The sequence below is a fragment of the Cuculus canorus genome, chromosome 1 (genome assembly GCF_017976375.1).
Source record: "Cuculus canorus isolate bCucCan1 chromosome 1, bCucCan1.pri, whole genome shotgun sequence".
Taxonomy (NCBI): domain Eukaryota; kingdom Metazoa; phylum Chordata; class Aves; order Cuculiformes; family Cuculidae; genus Cuculus; species Cuculus canorus.
Genome location: NC_071401.1, coordinates 17,298,960 through 17,323,573, shown reverse-complemented (window position 1 = coordinate 17,323,573; position 24,614 = coordinate 17,298,960). Strand labels below are relative to the sequence as shown.

The window sequence follows — 24,614 nt, the reverse complement described above, 5'->3', positions numbered from 1 at the left end:
CTCATTGTTTGCCCCCTGGGTACCTGAACAATGATGGGTTGTCCTGGCTTCTTGCGGTAGAAGAGACCTTTCACATCAAATTCTGGAGACACTGTGTTCTTCTTCACTGGAGAGCGAACCTTTTGTCCTTCACACTTTATGATCACGTAAGGGTCAGCCCCTGTGGACAGAAAAGGGAATTTTTGCCTTCTTGTAGCTCCTGTGAGTCCTCAGAGCCCCCTTCCAGGAGTATCATGCAGTTTTTCTCCATACCCCAAGAGGAGACAGGTAACCTGCCAAAGAGTTCATCACACCCCATGAAGACAGATACCCGCCAAAGAGTTCATCACTCCTCAGATGACGTCCATGAAGTTCAGCTGATACCACTGTTAGGCAACATTGCCCCTGGGGTGGTAGGTGGTGATGGACTGCTACGAAATGGCCACCACTTCTTTGACTGCATATTCTACATAAACACTCCTGCATCACTCAACATCCTTCTGGCTTTTGGATTCCTCCCAGACTGAGTGAGACTCAAATGCTGCAGTCAGTATAATGACTAGTGGTGGAATAAGAAAAATTCTGGGTCGTCAAGGTGACAAGAGACAGGACAATGCTGAGCCAAAATTAAATGCCAAGATGTGCTAATTTATGAGATCCAAAACCTAGATCCCTTGGGCACTGGGAAGGTTTGGTGAGCAACCCTTGAAAGGGGAGCATTAGGATGGAAATATACGTAAAAGACTTCTAAGAAGTTAAATATGGTTCTCAGAGTATTTTATTTGGGTAAGCATTCAGGGAGAAGATCAAAATATCAAAAAGTATCATTAGTGGCAGTGAGAGACATCGGGAAAAGAAAGACTGAGCATTGGGGGCAACCGGGGGAAATGAGTGGGATCTCGAGGAGATGAAAACATTGAAAATGGGTAAGTGGGAAGGTAACAGGTCAGTGGGAAAGGAAGGTTACTTAAAATATCCCAGCTGGACAAAGAGAGTCACAGGGAACGAGCAGGCCAGAAAGATGAGAGTACAGTTACCAAGTTCAGAGATCACCAGCCTACAGCTGGATGGTACCTGAGCTTCCAGAAGATGGAGAGTCCCTCATTAGTGAACATTTTACTCTCATAAAACAAGTGCTCATTTTGGGGATTTCAATAGAGAATGAGCTACTGTGATGGAAATTTAACTGCCAGACTGTGTTTTCTCACCATGAGCTTTAGTGGCTATGATGGAAACACAGATCAGGTGGATGAGTTATCCAGGGGAAACATGGAAATGAGGAAAACAAAACAGCCCCTTCTGAGGGCCAGGGATTTAAGAACGACATCACTGATTGCCAGCCCACCTTCTATCTAGCTTTCTGTTTGCAAGGACCTAGCTCCCCTGGTGAGATACAGCTGCTGGATTCCACAGCTGTTTTTCCAAACTAGCCCTGTCTTTTGGGATGTCCTATTAAATCCTCATATTCCATTAGCTGGAGCCAAATTCCTATCTGTATATCATAGTTTCCAAAGAAGTGTGAAAGGCCTGGGCTGGGAGATGTGAGAGTTGCCATTGCACTGGAAAGCATCAAACATGCAGGCTGTTGGTGGTGGGAGCTGAACAGCTGGAAAACAGCTGGAAAAAAGCCTTTCCCAAGGGCCTCTTGCTGAAAAAATGTTTTATGGCTCCAGGATCCACATGTACCCTTGTCTGAGGGAAAAAGAAATCTTGTTTTTGTGAACAGTTCAAAGACCACTGGCTACAGACTTCCCATCTTTGCTACAGATACACTGAGCTATTGTGAGTAACTCAAGAAAACACTACGTACCTAGCGTAAAACACCTTCCCCAAACACCGGACAGGATGGAAGACTCCCTCTGTGGCATGTGATATATAAACAAACTGGGCTAGTCCTTGCCTTAAGAAAGGATCCTGCTCATTACTTTCAGGGTTCTAGTGATATGCAGCCCTAACAATAATGCATGAGTGAAAAAAAAAAAAAAGTTTTTAATTCAAGGTTTTTAAAATCTTTTTTTTCAATTTTTATACTTGAAATTTGGCCTAAAAGTGCCTGGCTAAACCTTGCCACATTAACTCATGTCCTTAGCTTAGGAAATTGGGGAGAAAGGCTAGGATCTGATCTATTCACATGATGGAAAGGTATTTGCTTCTCTAATCACAACTTCTAGACCTTTCATCCCTACTTCAATGATCTCTCAGTAGAAGTTATCACTTCCACTGGATTTCTTGGTCCAGATGCCCCCAAAGGACTAAACATGGGCTCTTGCCATGAGCCTCAGCATGGCTGCAGAACGTGGTAAGGCACAGTAGTGCTGCTGTCTTTCATGCAAGAGAAGTTTTGGATGTCAAAATTGCATCAGAACACGGCAGGATCACGAAAGTGAACCTTTAGAGGATCAAAAAGTCAGAAACACAGTGCACCGGTGTTGGCTCACGGTGTTTCAGGCAGTTCCTAAGAGCCAAGCGTGGGACACGACTTACAGGAAATAGATGGAGAGGCTCTTGATCCACACAGTTCCCAAATGAGCTAAATTAGACCTACCCTCTACTGACTGACATCCATCCAGCCTCCAGTGGTGAACACTATCCCAGCATATCAGCCTGTTACATTGCTCCACTGTCCTTCCTACCAAAAAGCCCTTAAATATGATTCATCACTTTTACAGCTGCTCATACTTAGGAGGAAAGCCTGGATTGTTACAGGACAACTGCTAAGGGCTTTGGGGAACTTTGGGGAGGATCTTAGACAACAGTTTAAACATAAAAGCTCGCAGTTCATGTCTATAGCAAAAAGTGAGTTTGATTCTCCACGGGCTTTCTCCTCCTCTGGTGTCTGAGCCAGGCATGTTCACTGAAAAAAATATCTGAGGCCATAACAAATCCGAGCAACCTCTCATCTCATGAAACCACCTACCCCTCTTCCCACTTGAAACAACCACCTCCCAACTCTGGGACTAGATAACAGGCAGGAAAAGACCAGTACCTCCTTGGGAGTCCTGATTCTTGAGCCCGGCTGCACCAAGGACATGGATCTGGGATACCACTTGTGGATAACCACACATCCCACTCCAGCAGGTATGTGGTGGCTCATCCAGTGTCAGCTCTCTGCATGGAAAAACATATGGCTTTGAGAAGTGCCCAGCCTTACGGCATGGGCAGGCCAGAAAGTTTGCTCTAGCAGGACAGAAGGACTACGCGTTGCACACTGTCAGACTCTACTCTCCACTCTGATCTCCTCAGCCTGGGTTTGGGATGCTCTACCATGTCATGCTTAGAAGCAGAGTGGGAGCTTCTCTGCGTGTCTGTGGTAAGAACTCTAAAAGATGCCTTGTGTTGAAAGAAAGCCAAACACCAGCTCCAGGCAAGGCTATAACCAACATCAATTAAGAAAACCACATGTCTAAAGCATGGAGCTCTCGCCAAATAGTCAGCTTTACACTATTGCTCTTGTTCCTTACCGGCAATCTGAAGGCACATCAGTGAAAATCCTGAGAAGGAACTCGCCTACATGACCAGGGTCAAAAGTGGTGGGGATAATGACATAGCGGCCTTCCTTCAGGTCCGTCCTCAGGAAGACACTGCGGGAGTTAATGTAAATGGAGCTGGCCACCTTCTGCTGCAGGGTGTGCATCCGGTAGTTCCTGTTCAGTTCCACCTGGGCAGAGATCACAGCAGGATTGTCAGTAGGACAGCACTGAGTGCCAGTTTGTCAGTACCCACCTTGAGGGTCCAGACCACAAGGACTGACCCCGCAGTGCTGCGAGAGCTGGAGTGAAGAGAACCAGCAAAATAGTCCCAGCTGGGCTGGATGGAAAACAAGCATGGACATGGCTTTCCCAAATCTGTTGCCTCAGGAACTAACTGCCTCTTGCATCCAAACTCGACAGTGGGGTCCCAGCCAGCAACACATAAGGATCAGTTCAATGGACTTCAGCATTTAGAGGTAACAGATTAACCATTGCTTTTAGCAAGCAAAACTTGACCATGCTGTCACTGTTCACCTCTGAAACCTCCCGTCATCTCTAGAAGTGGACAGGATGTGCTGAAGACACCCCAAAGCCACTCAGATAATGCTTAAGTGAACAATACCACTGGTCATGCAGGACTTATGTTTCACTCCACCACTAACAAATTTATGTGGATAACCAAGCCAACATGCAGGAACTACAGCCTACCTTATGGATATCAAAGCCTATGGCCAAGTTCTCTCCTTTGCCCTCTTTGCGACTGGTCCTCTTTGGCTTCTGCTGGAGGGAGATCAGCACTTCATCTTCTGTCTTCTTCACATCAAACACATACTAGAAGCAATGAAAGGAAGGTAAGGGAGGACTTCTACTAAGACACTGGAGCACAGGGCTGCTCTCAAGCGCGTCATCCCCCATCATGTACTGAAAACGGGGATTGCTCTGACCCAGGTGCAGGACCTTACACTTGGCCTTGTTGAACCTCATGAGGTTCTCAGAGGCCCACTTCTCCAGTCTGTCCAGGTCCCTCTGGATGACATCCCATCCTTCCGGTGTGGCAACTACACCACTCAGCTTGGTGTCATCTGAAAACTTGCTGAGGGTGCATTCAATCTTGCTGTCTTTAATAAAAAATTTTTTTTAAATCTTTAATAAAGATATTAAACAGCACTGGTCCCAGTATGGACCCTTGAGGGACACCACTTGTCATGGATCTCCATCTAGACTTTGAGCCACTGACCACTACTCTTTGAAGAGCTGTCGTTGAAGAATAGCCACGAACAGGTTGAAAGCTTGTGGGTAAAAATTAAAGATGGAAGAACCAACAGGAACCTTGTGGTTGGTGTATACTGCAGGCCACCTGATCAAAGTGAGAAAACTGATGAAGCTTTCTTCCTCCAGCTACAGGAGGCTTTGAGCTCGCAGGCTCTCATCCTACTCAGGGACTTCAACCACCCAGACATATGCTGGAGAAGTAGCACGGCAAGCTGTAGGCAGTCTGGGAGACTCCTGGAGTGCATTGAAGATAATTTCTTAGTCCAGCTGATAGAGCCCCACTCGAGGAGAAGCAATACTGGACCTGATGGTCGGTCTCCGCATGTAGAAAATCAGGCAGGAAAGGGAAGAGACCAGCATGGCTGAGTTGAGACCTGCTGGTTAAACTAAAAAAGAAGGAACTGCACAGGCAGCACAAGCAGGGACAGGGAACCTGGGACTTGTATGCGTGGTTGTGTAGGGATGAAGTCAGGAAGGCCAAGGTGCAGCTGGGGCTGAACTTGGCAAGGGAAGTAAAGACCAACAAGAAGGGCTTTTAAAGGTACATCAATCAAAAGAGGAAGATCAAAGAGAACATAGCCCCACTGATGACTGAAAATGGGGATCAGGTATCAACAGATGAGGAGAAGGCTGAGGTACTCAACAACATTTTTGCCTCAGTCTTCACTGATAACTGCTCTCCTCGCCCCTCCTGGATCATGGAACAGCAGAATGGTGACCAGGGGGGTAGACCCCCTCCCACAGAAGAGGAGGATCAGGTTCACGAACACCTGAGGAACCTGAACATATATAAGTCCATGGGACCTGATGAGATGCATCCCACAGTCCTGAGGGAACTGGCAGATATGGTTGCCAAGTCACTCTCCACGATATTTGAAAAGTCATGGCAGTCAGGAGAAGTCCCTGGTGACTGGAAGAAGGGTAACGTTGTGCCCATTTTTAAAAAGGGTAGAAAAGACAACTCTGAGAACTATTGACCTGTCAGCCTCACCTCTGTGGCTAGGAATTTCATGGAACAGATCCTCCTAGAAGTTATGCTAAAGCACATGGAGGACAGGGAGGCGATTAATGGCAGCCAGCATGACTTCACCAGGGGCAAGTCCTGTCTGACCAACTTGGTGGCTTTCTATGATGGGGTAACTGCAGCAGTGGACATGGGTAAACCGATGGATGTGATCTATCTAGACTTCTGTAAAGCCTTTGACATGGGCTCCCACATGGTCCCAGTACAGACCCCTGAGGGACACCACTTGTCACGGATCTCCATCTGGACTCTGAGCCATTGACCACTAGTGTCTGAATGCGGCTACCCCATCATAGAAAGCCATCAAGTTAGACGAATGACTCAGAAGAACTTGTCTCTTGTCACTGAGAATCCCAGTTCAGAGCAAGACAGGACAGAATAGCTTGTTCCAGGAGATAAACTTCAGAGCAGTGCCTTTTTCGAAGGCCAAGATAGAAAGAAAAGTCCCTATAGACTACACCTGCCCTGGTAAATTTAACAGTGCCAAGGTGTGGGTGAAGGAACTGGAATGATCGTTCAGACATCCATACTGTTGGAAATGGTTCCTGGCCCTGTCTGACTGGCACTGGCTAACACTGCTACCCTGTGGCACAGTTTGCTGTTTGCTTGTGCCAAGATGCTATACACTAGGCACTTGGATGTAGTCTTCCTGACAAGAAGGATAAGTTTAGTAGAACTGGCCTAGATACTGGTCGTTCTATGCCAGGGTTCTCAGCCAGAGAATGGGTCATGAGCACATTTAATCTACTAAAGGTCTGGTAGCCATTTTGGCCTTCTAGGTCTTTGTAGGAGATTTAAACACTTGGAAGCACATGTGAAGGCTTCAGAAGGTCCTCTGCTCCATGACTTACCTGGGGATTCTGCAAAAAGGTGTCCTTGTGATTGATACAGCCTCCACAGCGGTTCTTCAATGGGTCATTGTTTCTGGTCCATGCCCCACGTAGCACTGCCTCCTCCCAGGTCTTGTGGATGCTCAGGTAGGATGTGTTGATGAGACGGCACTTTATGATGTCAGTGAAGTATTTGCAGAAATCTTCAAAAGTCATCCTAAGCCAGGAAAGGACAGAGATGGTTATGCTGCTTCATTCCCCTGAGCAGTGTACTGCAGGGAGTTTTTTGATCACATGTTAGAGACTGTCTGTGGGTAAACTCTGACGTCTGATGAATAACAAAAGAGATGGAGATACTTTTCTACATGCATGCAATAAAAGTTCTTCTTCATCTCAAACAATATAGCTCTGTGTTTTGGAGTGAGAAAGCAGAGTAGTGGCCCTTTCTTCATACATGGGTACATGTTGAATTGAAATGTACCTGGTGAGCCTGTTATTTTCAGTACATTCATAACAGGTTCCCAATACCCTGGTAAAATGGTTTAGGCACAGTGTGACACAGAGAAGCTTGCAGTCCTAGAGTCATGGCTATTCAAAGCTAATACTCGTAGGCTCAAAGAGGAGGCTTCACTAAACATTCTAGGGTCTGAAAGGCCATTTGGTCTGGATAGCTGTTAGCACGGGAATGACTCGTGCTTCATGGGGTGGAAGGACTCTGTGAGCACAGCTCATGATGACAACCCGAAGAAGGACTCACCAGAACTCTCCGTCATCTTCCACTGTCATCCCCATTTTCTCTCTCTCACTTTTACTCACTTTCTGCCACTCCTCAGAACTGTTGGAAGAGTACAGGGTCATTACTGTGAGGGCAAGGGGACACACAAGAATTCAAGAGGCTAATTGGCCTCAGCAGGATCTGTGAAGGGCACAAGGCTTGTATAAAGCTCCAGCCATGCAACCAGTCCCCACACTGCCATGGATATCTCATCTTCCAGACGTCAGGGGAGTGCAGCATGGCTTGGAGCTTCAACTGCCTTCCTGACCAGTGAAGCTGGATCGATCTTGGCAAGATTTTGTTTGGCCAGTACAATCACAACCCTATCAGTGAAGATAACAAAACAGACTCTGACCAAAGGCACTGGATACACCAGCCGTTGGTTCTTCAGCCCATCCACAGACACCACAGCAGTCAGTGGTTGATTCTGCTTGGTGCTATTTTTTCTGGAACAAGAATGGAAGCGGAAAGGAGAGCTGTAGCTGTCCTTTACTAGTGTAAACATGCTGGTGATTTCACCACAACACCCATGAAAGCCTTAATGACAATGTCCGCCAAGCTCAGCCACCCTCCCGCTGTCCTCCAGTGACCCCAGGGCAAGGAATCCATCTACCTTAGTGAAAGAGGAGGTTTAGGAGATGAGTGGAAGCAATATCCCACAACTGTCCATACAATGCTATCCTATGTGTGTGGATGTAGCCAAATTGACTCATGACTCGAGGCTTGCTCTAGCCTGGCTTTTTCCACCACACAAACGGTGTTGCTGCTGCGTGTCCTAACTCACGTGTCACTCCAAGGGCCGTTCCACTCCCGCTCGCCCCATGGGTTGCGCATGCGAATCATATCCAGCTTCTCTGACTTGAAGAATGACAGCAGGCCATGGCCCAGGCGGACCTTCCGCACATCCGTCACTGCGTATGCGTGGCCCTTCACCAGCCCACAGGCCAGGCGGGCTTCCATGTCAGCTGCTGAGGTGGCCTAGGCAGGGCGACACAGACAGTGCTCGTACCAGGGGATGTGATCACCTTTGCAGGGACTGGGAAAAAAAAGAGAGCTCAGATTTCCCTGCAGGTTGCTCTGAGCTAAAAAGGAGAGCACCAGTGCTCAAGGAGAGAATCAGTTGCCTTGGGATACTCATCAGATGCCATTTTAGGTGCTAGATCCTTCCTGGTCTTCATCTGCTGCATGAGATCTCTGAGCTCCCACTGTCAAACTATAAGGCTCGTCCTACTGGTTATAATGGGAGGTCAGGTTCCCAGTATTTGGCATGCAGACAATAAAATGCCTTTGTCTGGAAGTGAATCCTCTCCTAACATTTAAAGGGTGGTGGGATGAATCTGGGCTGTTGGACATAACAATGAAGAACAAAGAGGTTTGGCATCCAGGCTTGACTCCCTTTGTTATTCATGGGAAGAAGAAGGAACCCTTGGCCATAATTTATCTGACCTAAGTAGAAATCTCCAATAGTGTAAGATGACTGCATCCTAAAAGTCTATTCCCATGACACCGTGACCATACAGGTAATGTTGCTTACTTTGATGGAGCAGCTGATGAGGCCTCCTCGGTTGTGTACCTTCAAAACACGCTCAAAGAGGAGGTTTCGCTTGGCTTCATCAGCAATGTAGTCCCCTTCAGTCAGGTCAATAGGTTCAGAGACCCCACCCGTAAAGTCAACCAGGGCATCAGCTGTGTTACCTCCATCCAAAGCCTCATAACAGCCTGACAGCCTGAAATAGGATGACAAGAGATGGCACAACAACACTGGCTTGACATTTTATGGGGCTAGGACAAATCTTGGGGCAGCCTGGAGAACAGATTTGTAATAAAACTTTCAGTGGGTGAGGACAGAAAGCTAGGACGAAAAAATAAGACCTCTGCTGCTTACAGCACTCTTGCTTACAGCACTCTTGCTTGCTGTCATAGGATAAAGTAAACAGGACGTGAAATCCATAGTATAGGTGTTGCTTAAACATGAAATTGGAAGATATTTTGCTTTGAGAGTAAAGGAAAGCTAGATAAGTTTTTTTTCTTACAGTTTCTGTGTTTTTGAGATATGTCCTACTCCTCCCCAGGAAAGCTGTTGTTTCCACTGGTGCAAACCAAGTGATGAATGAACAGAGAGGAAAACCAGGGTGCCCAGGTCCCAGTTTGTTCCACAGTTCCCCAGGTACCTACTTGGCATAAGCTTTCTCCACTAAGGCACACCAGAACTCATTCTTGGAGTTGGAGTGGCAATAGATGAGCTGGTTGTGGAGTGTGGGCAGACGGTCATCTATCACCACATCCAGCCACTGACCAAAACGCCAGAACTGGAAGTGAAAGATCCCTGCATAGCTCTCAGGCTTCTCAGGGTTCCACTCCTGCTCCTTCCAGTCTGGGATGACCTGCAAGAGAGGAGGCATGTGCATCTAGTTTATTCCCTTTCTTGCTGAGTTTGACTCTCATCCTGGAACTAACACAGACAATATCAAAGACAAGGAAGAATACAAGGGGGGTGGACTTCCTTACAGGCTGTTTGGACCCAATTTTGGACCTGGCTCCTCCAACGCAGACTAGATTAACATGTACTGGGAAAACTTGGACTTAGGTGTGCCTTGGAAAAAAGAGCTAAAAATCCGTGTCCTCTCTTATACTTCTACCCCAGACATCTGCAGCCATTTACTGTTGTAGACAGGCTACTGGAGCAGAAGAGTCCTTGGTCTGATCAGAGGTGGTTGTTTCTATGATGACATTTTTGTTCATTTTATTGTGAGTAGGGTGTCACTAAGAGAGGGCCTCTTCTTTGATTCTCTTACTTGATTCTGGTGTGACTTGACTGGTCCAAGACAAAGTGTTATATTGATTTACCTTGTGATAATGAACAGGGACCAGACATTCTGCATATGGTCTTTTCCAACCTAAATGATTCTCTGATTCTATAAAAGTGGGAAAGTGAGATCTCCATTCCCACAAACTACCATACTAATCCAAGCAAGCATGGGGAGGTGGCTTGCTGAAAGGAGGAAAACAGGAGAACGAACCCTAGCAGCTGAAGGGCTGAGGGAGCAATGGTTTGGTTCACTGCCATCTGCACTGCCAGTGACACAAAGCACAAGTAAAGGGTAACTGCCTAAGTCTACAGTCCTTCATGGCAAATCCACCCAAAAGCAGGGACGGAAATAGGCATAGCCATGCACAGACACTACATCTAGGAAGATCTGCATTTTATTTAGAACAAGCACATAGAGGCACAAAACAAAGAACTGACTCAACGCAATTTAGCTTTTGTGTAAGTGGAGGCACTATAGTTTTACTTCATGGCCAGAGTGGGCTGTGAGGCCACATATAGTTAATGTACTTGATATTTGACAAGTACCGCCTAATTCAACTACAGTACTGTGACCGACTGTCCACACCATTGCTTCTTCATTTACTGGCTCCCAAAGCATCCTGACCTAAACAAGGGAAACCCCCAGCATTCCCATAAGGAAAATTATGTTCCAATACACCAAATATTCACTGTTCTGCAGAGACAGCTGTGAGTGTTGGAGTGGGACAGGAAAGGACACAGCTTCGTTGCATTGGAAGAAGGACTTCTTCAGGAAGTCCTGGGCCATGGTGATACCCCCTGCATTGTGCCTTGCCCTTTGTCCAGCTGGCAGAGACTTGAGATTTTTTTTCACCTGCCATCATTAAGCTGTAGTCCTGCAAAGAGCCCTCTCTGGAGAGCACCCTGACTCCAGGGCTGGCTACCAGCAACAATCCGGCTTTTATTGCTCTTGCACTGAAATATTAATAATGCCATCAGCCCTGCAAGCTCACTGGCACTCTTGAGTTGTCTGGATCAATAGAAGTAGACCAGACAGAGCCATGAAAAAGAGCTGCTTTTGGAAGGTTTAGTATTTTTCAGGAGTTCTAACAATGATGCTCCAGATTTCCTCTGGGACAGTGCCAGGAAAGGTCAGACAGTCCTCCATCAACCCCCATTGATTCTCTCCTGGCTGGAGCTCATCCTAATGAATTGTCATAGAGGACTATTGTGCTAATCAACTCCCTATTAATGTGGGCTTAGTAATGATTAGGGCATTGATTAGAGGCCGCCTGTCAGCCAGAGCTGGTAGCGACAGCTTCCAGCTGACTGGTTCTGAGAGTCACCATTGCCATCAGTGGTGGCAGGAGATATCTATCAGCCCCCTCGCAATCCTTCTCCATCCACTCATTTAGGGACAGTGTTGACAACATCCTCTGCTGCTGAAGGTAGCAAAAACATGCCTTCATGCAGAGTAGGATCCAGAAGCAAGGACTGGTCGTGTTTCAACATTGACCCATGGGGAAATGAGAGGAGCCTAATCTCCAGAGCCCAGTTTGTCTTCAACCTGCCAAAGTGCAAGGTGTGAGCTGAAACATCATGTTCCTCCCCTAAGTTCTTCCCACAGTACAGCATCCTACCCATGCCAAGCGTTCTTCCAGTTGCTTAACCCCCTGGCCAAGGTGTCTGTGACTCCCTTGGCTGTAGGGGAGAGGTGGCAGCTCTGAATACAGCATCTCTTGGGACACTGCTCTTCAAGGCGTACATGCCCGTGACCTGATGCTGTGTATTACCTAAAGGACTAACCTGGGGCACATCTACAAACCCCAGCAGTAGATGAAGCTCAGATGACTCCAGGAGAGAATCAAAATGTGACTGATTTCTGTGACTCCCACTCACTCCCAGGAAACCTCCCCAGACACTCAGTAGATGATGGGAGACCATGCCATGGACCACTCATCCCAGGGTCCCACTGAGTCCTGGACTAGACTTAGTTGTTTGATGCTGAGGTGGTGGAGACCAGATCTCCTCATTCACCCAACTGTCCTGATCTCTGCCTAGAGGCTCCCAAAATCATTATGGGATGCTGAAGCTCTGTAGGAAGAGTTTCAGTGAATGGTATAAAGAGGCTCATCTTCCTGGCAGCAGAGAGAGATCACACTGCCCCACTTCCCCATTCCCCTCCCACCCCTAGCTCTGATGGAGAGGAGGACCCACCTGAGGATAGAGGATTGTTTCCTCTCCTCTGCCCAGCTTCAAACCCATCCCCAAACCACAGAAACTGCTAAATGCTCCATTAAGCCTTTCACACCAAGAGACAAGGAGGTAAATTTTCATTTTACTTTTTAGAGGAGAAAAAGGTACTAAAAAATACCAATATTGATTTGAAAATCGGTAGGTGTTGCTTTATTGTGTGCGGGATTGGGGCAGCTTTCAAAAAAGGCATGAAGAAGACAGGCACAGCCTCAGTCCTTAAGGGGAACCCTGTAGATTAAGCTTTTATTTACTGTGGTACATCAATAACAAGTGAGGTACCTGCAGCAAGAACTTCAGCAACCAGAAACGTAGCAATGGCATATGATGAGACCTGGCATACAAAAACCTCATTTGAAGCTGGAAGTGGCTCCTGCTATTGGGTCTAATGTGGCTTGTAGTCAGGAGCCCTGCTCTGGGATGTACAAGGAGGGGTCTCCTATGTGAAAATCTGCTGAGACCCTAGAACTGAGTTTGACCCACAACGAGTCCATGTTGTGGTCAAACAGGGATAGATTCACTTTTGTCTCTCTTCATTGAGTCCAGAATTCTTGGGGTCTAAAGAAAGACGTCAACTTCTCCAGCACTGCGCAGGCATGGCTGTATGATTCTGTGTTTGCTAAGCCTTGATTGTGGGCAAGACTCAAACCTCCATCTCTCCAGCCAGTAGCTGATCTTACTGCTTGCCTTCCTCTCTCTGCCTGTTATAGCTTGTGCAAATCATTTTATACTCATTATTGGGCTGAGGAGGGCATGCAGTCCGTGTCTTTAGAAGCTTTGAAGATGAGACTGGACCCTTTTGGGAAGGTGTACACAAGTCAACAGGCCATGGGTACAAAGCCACTTTGTCCAGCTTTCCCATCACTGCCTTCTCCTTATACATTTCATGAAAATCTCAGTGGAGATTCCTTGTGGAGTGCTCACCCACATCTGGGTGCAATCTTAGCCAAGGACCAATTGCAGTAATACTTAAATCCTTCGAAGGGTATTTCTATCTATGAGTCTGAAGAAGGTTCATCAAAGTACCCTCCCCTTTCTGGTGGAGGAAGAAGAAAATTTCAAAGTTAGTAATTCATTCACAGTGATGGGACAAACCAGGCACGAGACACCCTCCTCTCTGAAAGTTACAAAGGTACTGTCTCCTCTCTCTGCTCCCATGGCCAGCCAAACACCACTCCCAGTCTGAGCATTTGCAGGGGATAGGACATACTGCTTTTGCAGGACAGCAGCAGCAGTTCCTGCTCTGTGGTCTGCAAAGTGCTGTGCAGTCTCACAGCTCTCCACAGATGCTTTAGAATAAATATATTCATGGGTGCTTTAAGGCCACAATGATGCATAAATTGTTTTTGTTGCAGGGGACTCACTGCTATCTCAGACCTACAGTTTGCTCCAAGCTGCTGGCTCATTTGCCCACACACGCACACCTGCTCCAACCCATCTCAGGACCAACAATCTCCAGGTGAGCAACATGCTGAAGTACACCACCCCACCGTGACCCCCGAACAAGAAATAGTGTCGGCTGTCAGGAAAAGAGTGGCCCAGCCTCCCTGCACAAGTTTGTCCAGTGGATTTGCAATCTGCAGAATACGGCATGTCCAAATGTACTCCAGCTTCACAGCAAGGTCTCCACGGGACTGGTCTTCAGAGATGCCAAAGTATCCCCAGTCACAGCGAGATTCACTGCAGCCTGCAAGCACTATCTTGCTTGAGAAGAGAAGCACTCCATCGCAAACAATCCCTCTCTTTTTGATGACAAGGATCAAAAGTGGAAGCCAGGACTCTCTCCAGGTTCCATCCCCTGTTTCCAGTGTATTGATTTCTTATTCTTTGGTATGCAGATGCCACGGTCAGAGGGCTCAGGACAGCCTCATATTTCCAAGCCAGCAAGAGTCCGCACCAGTCAGACCTGGTGATCCCCTGCTGAATTCATAAGCGTGCAGTCTTATATCGTAGGCAAACACAGCAGCAAGTTCATGGTCCATCCCCTCTCCTCCCCGTGATTCAGAGGACGGTAGGCGTGGGAAATGTTTCACGGGGCTGAGGGCTCCAGAAGCACCGAGCTGTCCTCCACTTTCTCGTGATGCCATCCCTCAATGAAGAACCACATAAAAGCTGAACCAAGAGTTGAATTGAGAGAAAGAAAAACAAATCCAAAAGCACAGCTGGAGCAAGAAGGGCTGAGCAAGGGGGATCAGGCTTTGAAAATGACGGACCCCTTCAGCTGAGCTGGTTCAAGGCCATCGGCGAAAGTGAGGAGGAAATACATCACCTTGCGGATCTGGGCTAACTCCGCTATTCGCTCCCCAAATTCCTGGGCATCTGCCTCATTGCATTCCACCTCCTTGGCCCCTGGCTTCTTCCAGAAGATACCCACAGGCTCCAGCAGCTGCCGGTTCATAAGGTTGGTGAGATCAGGAGTCCAGTGCTGGGAGGTGCCAGTCACTGTGACCTTCCCAGGTCTTTCCAGCTGGATGCTCCAGCGGAGGAAGCGCAGGTTGTGCTGCTGGATGAAATCCACTCGGTAGATGTGCTCATTGGGATGCAGCAGCTTCTCGCCATCCTGGGGCCTCAATTTTTTTTGCTGCAGGCTCTGGAATCGCAGTCGCATGCACCGGGTGAGCTGCTCATCACGGATGAAGGGCAGTTCAAGCATCCCTGCCCCTGCTGCCATCACCTCAGCTGCTCCTCTGTTATGTCCTCTGCAACGTTTGCCTCTCAAAGAGGACAAACAGGGGTAAAAAAGCCTCCAAGCCTCTGGAGCTGTTGCCCCTCTTCAGTTCCAGCGGTGCTAGGCAACCCACGCCAGTGACGCAAAACACCCTTAAGGGCTTCCTCTGGGTGCCCTCCCACCTCATTTGCAGATTAGGAACTTATGGTGCTGCTGTGCACAATAATCTATAGGGAAGGGATGTCTGATGTCAGCTTCCCTGGCAACCTCCCTGACAACTGCGGCTTGTTATCCTGAAATGAAGGCGTGCAGCCAGGGATGCCACCCAACAGGTCTGAGTGTAGCGTCATGGGATAATTCATGTTGGAGGGAGATTCTGGAGGGGTCTGGTCCAGCCTGCTGCTCAAAGCAGAACTTACTTCAAGGTTAAATCTGGGTTGCTTTGGGGTTAGTCCAGTCTATCTTCAAGTACCTCCATGGACGGAGATCCTACAGCCTCTTCAGACCCTTGTTCCAGTGTCTGGCCACACTCACGCTGAAGATAAGCAGCAGCTTGTGCTGTTGTCTTCTGTTCTTTGCTTGTGCATCCCCAGTGAGAATCTGGCTCTGTCTTGTCCACACCCTCCCATTAAGTAGCTGCAGTCAGCAATAATCTCACTGTTCACCTTCCCTTCTCCTAGATGCACAAACCCAATTCTCTCAGCCCTTCCTCTTATGTCTTGTGCTCCAGATCATCATCTTGGTGTCCTCTATCAGGCTTGCTTTGGTCTGCCACTGTTTACTTCTGAGGACCCCAAGTAGTGCCCAGATGGGGATTAACAAACACCAGAAAGAGGAAAAGAATAATTTCCTTCACCCTGTCAGCTGTCAGTACATTAGTTTGGCCCTGTGTGTGCTGTCTGTCATCTCTGCAAGAGAACATATTTGACTCATGGTCAACTTGTCCCTCAGAACCCCGCATCATTTTCTGGATAGCACAGCTGGCAGGAGTCAGCCTCCACACTGCTCCTACAGCAGCAGGTGGGCACAAGTATCTCAGTGTGGGTATGCCTGCCCACAAATGGACTGACCCAATGTTGGCCTTCACCTTAGCATGCCTGGGAAAGCGGAACTCGGGCATAGTCTGCACCTTAATGCTTGTCTCTTGAGAAGCAGGTCCAAGATGTAAGTAACTCAAACAACCTCTTTCCAGGCCCTGTAGCGATGCTCTGAGCCCACACAAATACCAGCAAGACCATTGTGTCGAAGCACCGGTATTGTCCTTGGTGGGTTGGCCAGACAGTGGATGGGGTAAAGGAGCATAGCGGTGAACGCATTTCTCTTTGCAGGGTGCTGGGTGGCTGCAGATCCTGAAAAGAAGTGGCATGCCGAGCCATTCCTCACTCTGCCAAGTGGCCCTGTGAAATCCCTGGCCACAGACTTAGGTGCACCTTGGAAAAGGTCTTACTCCAGTAATCATGCTGTGCTATCTTCAGGATATAGTCACTGGTCTGGACATTTTGAGAGTGCAGAGGTTTCAGCATAAAGCTTTACACATCGTGTAGAATCAAGTAATTTGGGTTCTCTCCATCCTATCTGTGACTCAGGTTGGCTTTCTGCCATGTGCCATGTTTGCAGGGCACTTTGGGAGCTCAAACTGTTTTAAATGAACTCCAAGAAACAGTTTTATTCTAAAATATTTTTACAAAAGGCTGTGCCAGCACCTGGACTGTGTCACACTTGACTTATAACTACCCGGTATTATCCCTGGAAGCTATCATTTTGACTTCCAGAAGCACCAAATAAGGCTATCATCAGAAGCTGGCTTTGGCTGGACAAACAACAGACACCAGCGGTGGGTCATTTTCCTGGGAATTGTCTCATAGTTACCAGTCTGCTGCTACTCCTCAAGACCCTGAGGACAGAATCAAGAGAGGCAAGAGCTACACAGAGCCATGTGAACGGGCAAAAGAGAGGGCTGAGAAAACCTGATCCTTTTGGCTGTTTTCTGAGCTCTTGCATGACTTGTTTACTAACTCTAAAACACCTTTTGCAACAACTGTTGATTCAACTCTGGGGTTTTAAAAGTTAAAAATGCCTTCAGGTAACCTTGGAGACCTTTTTTTCTGAGCTACATGTGACAAAACCCTACGGACTCCGCTTGGATGCCTTTGTTCTTTTACTCCCATATATAGTGGCAGTAGAAGGAGCAATGACCTGATGATGAATGGACTGTGGCAGGGGTCCCGCCTCCACGAACTGTGTGATGTTCCATTCCTGCCCTATTGAGAAACAAGATCAGCCTTCATCCACAGAGAGCAATAATTAACCCCAGGTTACAGAAGACCTATGCAAAACAAGCTTTGGGAGGTCAGTACCCTCAGAGTCATCTGCTCATGGCATCCCATCCAAGACTGCCCTGCGCTCTGGAAACAACTCAGGGGGAAGGATACCAGGATATGTGATGAAGACACAGAGCTGTCTGAACCACTCCACTTCAGCGTCTGTCCCTCATTTGTTGACCAATGCCAGTGTATCCCGTGGGAGCACAGATACAGATGCAGACAACTCTTTAAGACAAATCCCCTAATTTCAAGGCCTTAATTTCATATAAGCTAGACACCTCTGAAGGGCCATGGAAAGAATGTTATAGAGCCAGATCACACCTAAAGCCATGCAGGGCCAGCCAAAAGTCAGGAAAAGAGAGGACAACTCTAAATCAACTTCCAGTCCCTCTTCCCATTCACTGCCTCAAACACCACAGGCTTAACGGGAAAGTAGGACATGGAGGGACCCTTGGAGTGAGGTGGAAGAAAGTGTGTGAATAAAATCATCTCCAGGGATACACATGGATGTGGATGGCCCTTAAATGTAATCCCTCCCCCCAAACTAGACAGAGACACTTTCACTGTGTGCAGTGGAGCAAGGGATGCCCACAGTCTAAGTTACATGCTGGTATAAATCAGGATTACACATTCTAGGAGCAACGGGAGACCTGAGCCAAGATCCCTATACTGATATTTCAGTGATACTAAAAACTGCATCAGCATCTTTCAGCGCCTCTTGGACCTTGTACCAGAGATGTTTTACTGTCTAATGACATTAGACACTGTAGTCTGTAATGATTTAGACACTTTAGTGTCTAATGACCCTAAAACTAGTGTTTTGCTGCCTTGTCTGTCCTCTCAACTGTCACTTACATCAGTCTATTGACCAGTAAGGACTAGTTTGCCCTGCAGGTACTGGGTCCTATGTGTGGAGATGCCTGAGGGCCAAGGAGCAACAGCTGCTTCCAGCAATGTGATCCCAATCACATGTGCAACTGTACCAAGGACCGAGAGGTCCATTATTTCTGGGCTAATGAAGAGGTCCAATATTTTTGGTAAGGACTATGCTCTAATGCCAGCACATCCAGCAGAGCCGATGTCTCTTTGGATCAAAGGGTTAATCTGTGCACGTGACAACTCCCTCTTTGCTTTAAAAGTTGCTGTTGCAGTTTATAGCCACACTAACTCCTTGCAATTCACCGAAAGCCCTCAAATCACCTTGCAAAACATGAGCAGAAGTCCCACCTAGTTCAGAGGTCTCCAAGAGCTGGGGTGTGCTAAAACATGTCTGACCTAAGTCCTGTAGTGATCATCACAGCAAACAACCTGAAGAGAAAGCCTGGCGACAGGGCTGCAGCTTTTGCTTTTGCCAGAAAACAAATCTTTCTGAAAGAAAGAGGAGGGAGGCAGAGAAAACCTTTGAGAATTAAGGGCACGGAAAATGAAGTTGCAAACACCCACAGCCAAATTGTCAAGGGAGGAAAAGCAATAATGGGGTGTCCAAAGGGACCTGGCTTCTGTTCAGTTGGCATTTCCCAGGGCAGGGTTGGAAGTGAATGGCACGGAGACAACTTGCCTGCTTCCCCCTGGGAGGCATCAATGCAGAGGAAAATGCTAAACAACCCCTTGCACTACACCTTCAACAAGAACCACAACCAGTTACCACAGCCACAATGGAAGGAAACCTTACTGCTTATCCAGCAGCCAAAAATAGCTATCCTGTTCCCATATACAGAAAAGAACTGATTTTAGCAAAATATGGAGCTGCTGCAACAAACAAATTCCCAAGGCTGAGCTTAAGGTTCATGATCACAAAAAACCACGTGCAGCAAAGGCTGGGAGTGCCACATTACACACAGCTGATACAAAGGAGTAGGGTGGAGAGAATAGTCAGACCCTGTGGGTGTGCTGCAGTAGGAGGCTGTGGATGAAGCAGGTGATGATGCCTGTAAGACTTTGGTGGCTGCTTTCTGCAGTAAAATCTAGGTAAAGGTGCTTACAACTTGCTGGTCTCTTGTCCTACGATGAGACACGTCTGTACCAGGAACTGAAGACCATGTTTTTCTCGGCTTTCACAGGTTTGAGCCCTTCTGCAGCTGAGGACATGGCAGAGACAGGCACAGACTGTCCGAGGATGTTACACTGAGGACCTCCTTTCCCATTTCTATCTCTGCGGCTGCTCCCCTGACCTGCCGCCCATTGCTTTGGTGCAGTCCCTTCATGGCTTTCTGGTCTGCAACACACTCACTTTGGACCCCACACGAGAAGAAGCACTCCTACAAGGCGCAATCTAGCCATAGGACATGCCAGGGATGGATGCTTTGAGGAAGCTGCAGCTTGGGAGAGACACTAATAACCTTGAATGGCCCTATATACTCCGACACACTGAGCTGCCAAAGAGAAGTAACATCATGGGAACTAGGGAAATGGGGCCAAATGCTGCAGCTGAGCATCCTGAATTTTTGTTGTTGTTGTTGTTGGTTTTTATCAGGTTATTTTGGAGTGGGGAAAATCAGATTTGTGAGCTGGAGGACAGGATGGGGCTTGATTCATTTGGTTAAGAAGAAACTGGCCAAGTGTTTGGTTTGTGTGTAATGTGACTGTAGTGATGACAGCTTAACTCCCATTGAAAGACCATCCTTTAGAGGAGATTTTTGCACATGAATAGATTTTCAGGATCTGAGGCAACCCTGAAGAACCAGTTTTTGAGCTGGACACATACAATGTGAGGCCAAGGTGTTGAAGACAGGCTCTCCCGTAGAACAGCGAACAGCTTACCTTCTGCCACAGAGACTCTCGGGATGCCAGGGAGGAGCAGGCAGCCACAAACCAGCAGTTTCCAACCTGGCCCTGGTGTAAGTCGTGGGAGCTGATCCCGTCCACAAAGAGATGTGGATCATTGCAGATTTCCTGTGGAACAGGAGAAAGACACACAAACTGGGTAAATGAGGTGATGGGGAAACAAGGAGGAAGTCTTCCTGGCAAAGAAAAACCTTCTCTTCTCCTCAGGCTCCATTTAAATCCCACTTGCAGCTTTCTGGTGGCTTCACTTGTCACGTCAGTGGCAGGAAGAACCTGTCCTGCCTTCTGCGTTCATCAGGACATGGGCAGCATCACTGCCAAAATGATGCCAGACCTACTTCTTATTCTGCTACGCTATCAGCACAGGTTTGGTATACATGCCCCCGGCAACAGTGGTGCATTCTCACACCCTTACAGCCCTAGTGACCCATCTCCTCTTCTAAGTCTGTCCTTTATTATTTCCCATAAGCCCTTCAGCTATCCCTACTCCATGACCACTTTACAAGCTTCTTTCTCCCTTATTTTCCTCTGGAGAGCATGACAGCATCACCCAAAATCACCATCTCCCATACTGGGACTCATTTAGATGAGAAATATCAGTGCCTAAATCAGACAGTTCACCTAGGAAAGCTCAACACAGATTGGGGGCTCAGCCATGGTCACAAAAAGCCGAGGTCCAAAAGCCACACAGACCCAGGAGGTCTATCCTTCCAGGTCTTAACACAGCAGATGGAGAAAATGCAGTGGGCCAAAAGCTATGCAGCTGAGCCAGGAGGTTTATATGCTCATTCTGTCACCAAAACCAACACGGACTGTGCAAGGACATCATGAATGGAGACACTTAGCTAGGAGGTGAGCTCATCCCTCCAGCCACTCAGGCACCAAACATACCGCCTTTCTTCTGTCCAGCTCCTGCCAGGCTGCCCTCCCTTCTTCCCACTCCCACTTAGAGCCTGGCCAGGAAAGCACTTGAATAACAGAGCGTGTTGAGCAAGCTTTGGGTGAAAAAAAATGTATTTTTTTTTAATATCTTTTCTCCTGATCAATCCAGTTTGGAAGGTCATGTGTGGCAGAAGGCCGGGAGTGGATGGGACATACAAAAAGCTGAAAGAATCTTTCCCCTTTTGTTATCATGTGCAATTTGAAAATGGAAAATGAAAAGCAGATTCTCCTTCTTACCCTACACTTCACAGTGTTTTAGGCTGCACTCAGCATGTTCCCCCCAAACTGCACATGAGGATTTGCATTGTCTCTGCCTATCACGGGAAGGAAAAGGAACCACTGCTTTGGAAACTCTTCCTGCTATTCCTGTCTAACCCAGCCAGTGCTGTACACTTGAAAAATAAACCTGAGCTCCATCACAAACTGGGCAGGGATCAAAACCAAGGGAAAGGACTAATCCCCTCAGAGCTGCTGGCATTGCAGGAGGCTGGGATAAGCACTAGAGGGAGGCAAACTGACAGCCACCAAAGAAAAGAATCACCTGTGCTTCTCAGCATCGCTGAGTGCAGACAGGGATGGGAGAGGAGCAGTGGGGCTTAACTCCTGTTTCATACCACCGAGGAAACTCCTAGCAGCAGCAGATGCATCCGTTCTGTCTGTTGGTGACAGGGATGTCTGCAAGATCACATCTTAGCGATCCTGCTCTAGGGCATGGAGGCACTGTATTTGCACCATCTGAGGACCACAGCTGCCCTTTCTGCTCTTGTGTGTATCTAAATGTAAAAAAAAGGAGTCACTTGGCATTACGCAGACAAAGGAGGACATGAAAGCATGAAAAACATAGCCTGTTTGGCAGAAAGTAGCAGAGAGTAGAGGCTGTCAGATGCTTACGGGCTTTTCCTAAGAGCAGAGCTGTCAGTTAGATGCGATTTCCCCATCACCAGGAAAGGGGCTGTCAATTAAAACCCCTCAGTTGCTCATTTTAATAGAGGGAAGCCCTATGTACTCATCAAAACAGCAGCCTGCCCTGGCACAGATGAGGGACGCAGCTCATTCGACCCTGCTTTCTCAGACCCACGGCAGCGTCGAGGGTGGCACAGCTGGAAATATTCACACCGGAACAGACTCACTCTGCAAAACACACTTCTTATTTGACTGAGCTTCTCTTCCTACTAACGCAGATGGGTTCTTATGGGCATATTGCTCTTGAAGGATTCATTCAGGTAGCTCTTCAGATGCTGCAGTAGGTGTTTCGCATTCAGGTGTGCACTTGGATGTGGTATTTCAACATGCTTTTGGTCCAGTGTAGTTGTGGCTGAAAGCACAGGCTTGTTCTACAAAGCAGCCCATAGACTTTTAAACCTCATTTCCTTAGACATGTAAAACTCCAAGGCAGTTTGCAGCTAAATTCTAAGTTTCCCAGGAACAAGAAGTTTGCTAAAATCCACAATTTTCTGCTGCAGCAGGGAATGACAGCCTCTCCCTTGACCCAGAATCTTGCACGCCTGGTTCCTGGACAAGCATGAGGCCTTGGAGAAGGCGTGATGCATTGAAAGAGGATCAGCTCGGCATAACATACAGGTCTGGTTGGATGGAGACATCAGGTGAGCTCTGCACACAAGTTGGGCAAGTCTCAAAATGCTCAGTGAGTCTTCCCAGAAGTCCACCCTGAGTGGTAGAGATCAGCTGTTGTGCTTCCCTATCGAAAGACCATGTAGCACCCCAAAGCTGCAGGACTGGTTTGGTCCCAGTAGGCTCTCTGTGATCCTAAGCACAGAAACACCAAATCGATGCATTTAGAAAAAACTTCTGGAGGTCATCCATTCCATCCCACCTACTCAAAGCAGGACCATCTACAGCAGGTTGACCAGAACCATGTCCAGTCAGGTTTTGAATATTTCTAAGGATGGAGATTCCATAACCTCTCTGGGCAACCTATGTGAGCATTTGGACCACTCTCACAGCCAAAAAGCTTTTATCTCATATTTAAATGGAATTTACTGTTTTTCAGTTTGTCCTTACTGTCTCTTCATCTGTCATTGGACCCACTGAGAAGCCTGGCTCTGTCTTCTTCATCCCCTACCATCAGGTATTTACGCACATCATTAAGATCCCCTGAGCCCTCTCTTCTCCAGACTGAAGAGTCCCAGGTCTTTCAGCCTCTCCTTGTGTCAGATGTCCAGTCCCTTAATGACATTCATGTCCTTTTGCTGCACTCACATGGGGAAGGTAGCATTGCCACCTTGCTTTAACGCCGTGCAGCTGATCTCATCAGCTCATCAGACTCATATGTGGGCCAGTCTCCCCAGCAAAATTTCCTGAGAAGGTTTCCTAAACCCCTTAGACTTCCAAACTCTTCCAAATATTAAATTACTTGGATTCTACAGTCCCCAGTGAAGATGCTGAGCACCTCTTCACGCATTTTGCCTCGGTGCAGACTGCATGGCCTTCAGTTTCCGAGGTGCTCTGCCGGTACTGGCAATGAACCAAGGCACTGCTTCAGAAAGGCTGCAATGCCCCTCTGGATTTCACGGAGCACAAATACAGCACCTTTGGGGTACAAAGCACACTCTGAGCCATGAAGCACTATGTACACATGCAGAGGTGGGTGATGAACCAGAGGCCAGTGGGAACTAGACCAAAAAAAAGCCAAGAAAAGCATTTAATTTAGTTTCATTTTTCCTGTGGATAAAGCAGAAAGAGATAAGGAGCTTGTTCTGCAGCCAGACTGAATTACAGGGCCTGGGGTTTTTATGTGCAAGGGGAGGAGAGAAGCAGAGATGCTCCGATCATAGAAGGTCATTACCTTGGTTTCTTTCTCTCCCTCCCACACAGGAGACAGAAACCAGGTGAGCAATAACATTTACCCAGGTGGGTGCATCCCTGAAAAGCAAACACTATGTCACACTCCCAGCACCACAACCCCAAGAGAACAGGTCAGCACATAAACATGCATACCCACATACAGCCCAGGGGCCTTTAGGGTTCAGGCATCAGCCACCACAGAATCAGCTCAGACTGTCCTGTGGCACCTGAGGCTTCAGCAAACAGTGAGTCCATCCTGTCCTTCATCTCGTCACAGACAGATCCTGGGCTGTGGCTGCTCCTAGTCTGGACACAGAAGATGAACAGTCAAGAACAGGTAAAGCCAAAAGCTATGAGTGCAGGGAAGCTATGGCTTTGGTGTGTTGCTCTTAATTCCACTTTGTCCAAGGGAGCCATCCGTGCCTCTTTACTCCCAAGAGGAATCTGTGTAAGAGGATCCTAAGCACCATCAGAGATGATTTGCCCTCCCTAAACTCACTGGTGAAACGGCTGCTGAGCTCCAGGCCATAAAATACAACTTTGATAAAGCCTGTGTGGATGTTGCCATGGAAAGATGCAGCCAGATAACACAAGAAGGGTCAAGCTAGCAATTCAAAGTCCTGGTGATTCATATGCTCCCTCCCACATCCTTCCTCTTGCAAGGGCTGTGGGACCAAGGTGAAAGCCATTGCTGGAACTG

The 24,614-nt window shown here is 47.6% G+C and overlaps 2 protein-coding genes across 2 annotated transcripts in view; both read right to left on the bottom strand.

Annotated features, from left to right (window-relative positions):
* Positions 1–24,614, bottom strand: part of CAPN5 (calpain 5) — a 56,897-nt gene that overhangs the window by 4,019 nt on the left and 28,264 nt on the right. The window contains exons 3-12 of the mRNA XM_054081860.1: positions 20,144–20,275; positions 9,526–9,734; positions 8,885–9,077; positions 8,135–8,328; positions 7,333–7,410; positions 6,597–6,792; positions 4,158–4,280; positions 3,441–3,637; positions 2,966–3,087; positions 24–160 (exon numbers count right to left, since the gene is read on the bottom strand). Of these exons, the coding sequence (XP_053937835.1) occupies positions 24–160; positions 2,966–3,087; positions 3,441–3,637; positions 4,158–4,280; positions 6,597–6,792; positions 7,333–7,410; positions 8,135–8,328; positions 8,885–9,077; positions 9,526–9,734; positions 20,144–20,275 (1,581 nt within the window). The remainder of the gene's footprint in view (positions 1–23; positions 161–2,965; positions 3,088–3,440; positions 3,638–4,157; positions 4,281–6,596; positions 6,793–7,332; positions 7,411–8,134; positions 8,329–8,884; positions 9,078–9,525; positions 9,735–20,143; positions 20,276–24,614) is intronic.
* On the bottom strand, positions 12,539–16,692 carry OMP (olfactory marker protein). Its single transcript, XM_054084159.1, has one exon. It carries the CDS (start codon positions 15,060–15,062, stop codon positions 14,583–14,585), a length of 480 nt encoding a protein of 159 aa, XP_053940134.1. The 5' UTR covers positions 15,063–16,692; the 3' UTR covers positions 12,539–14,582.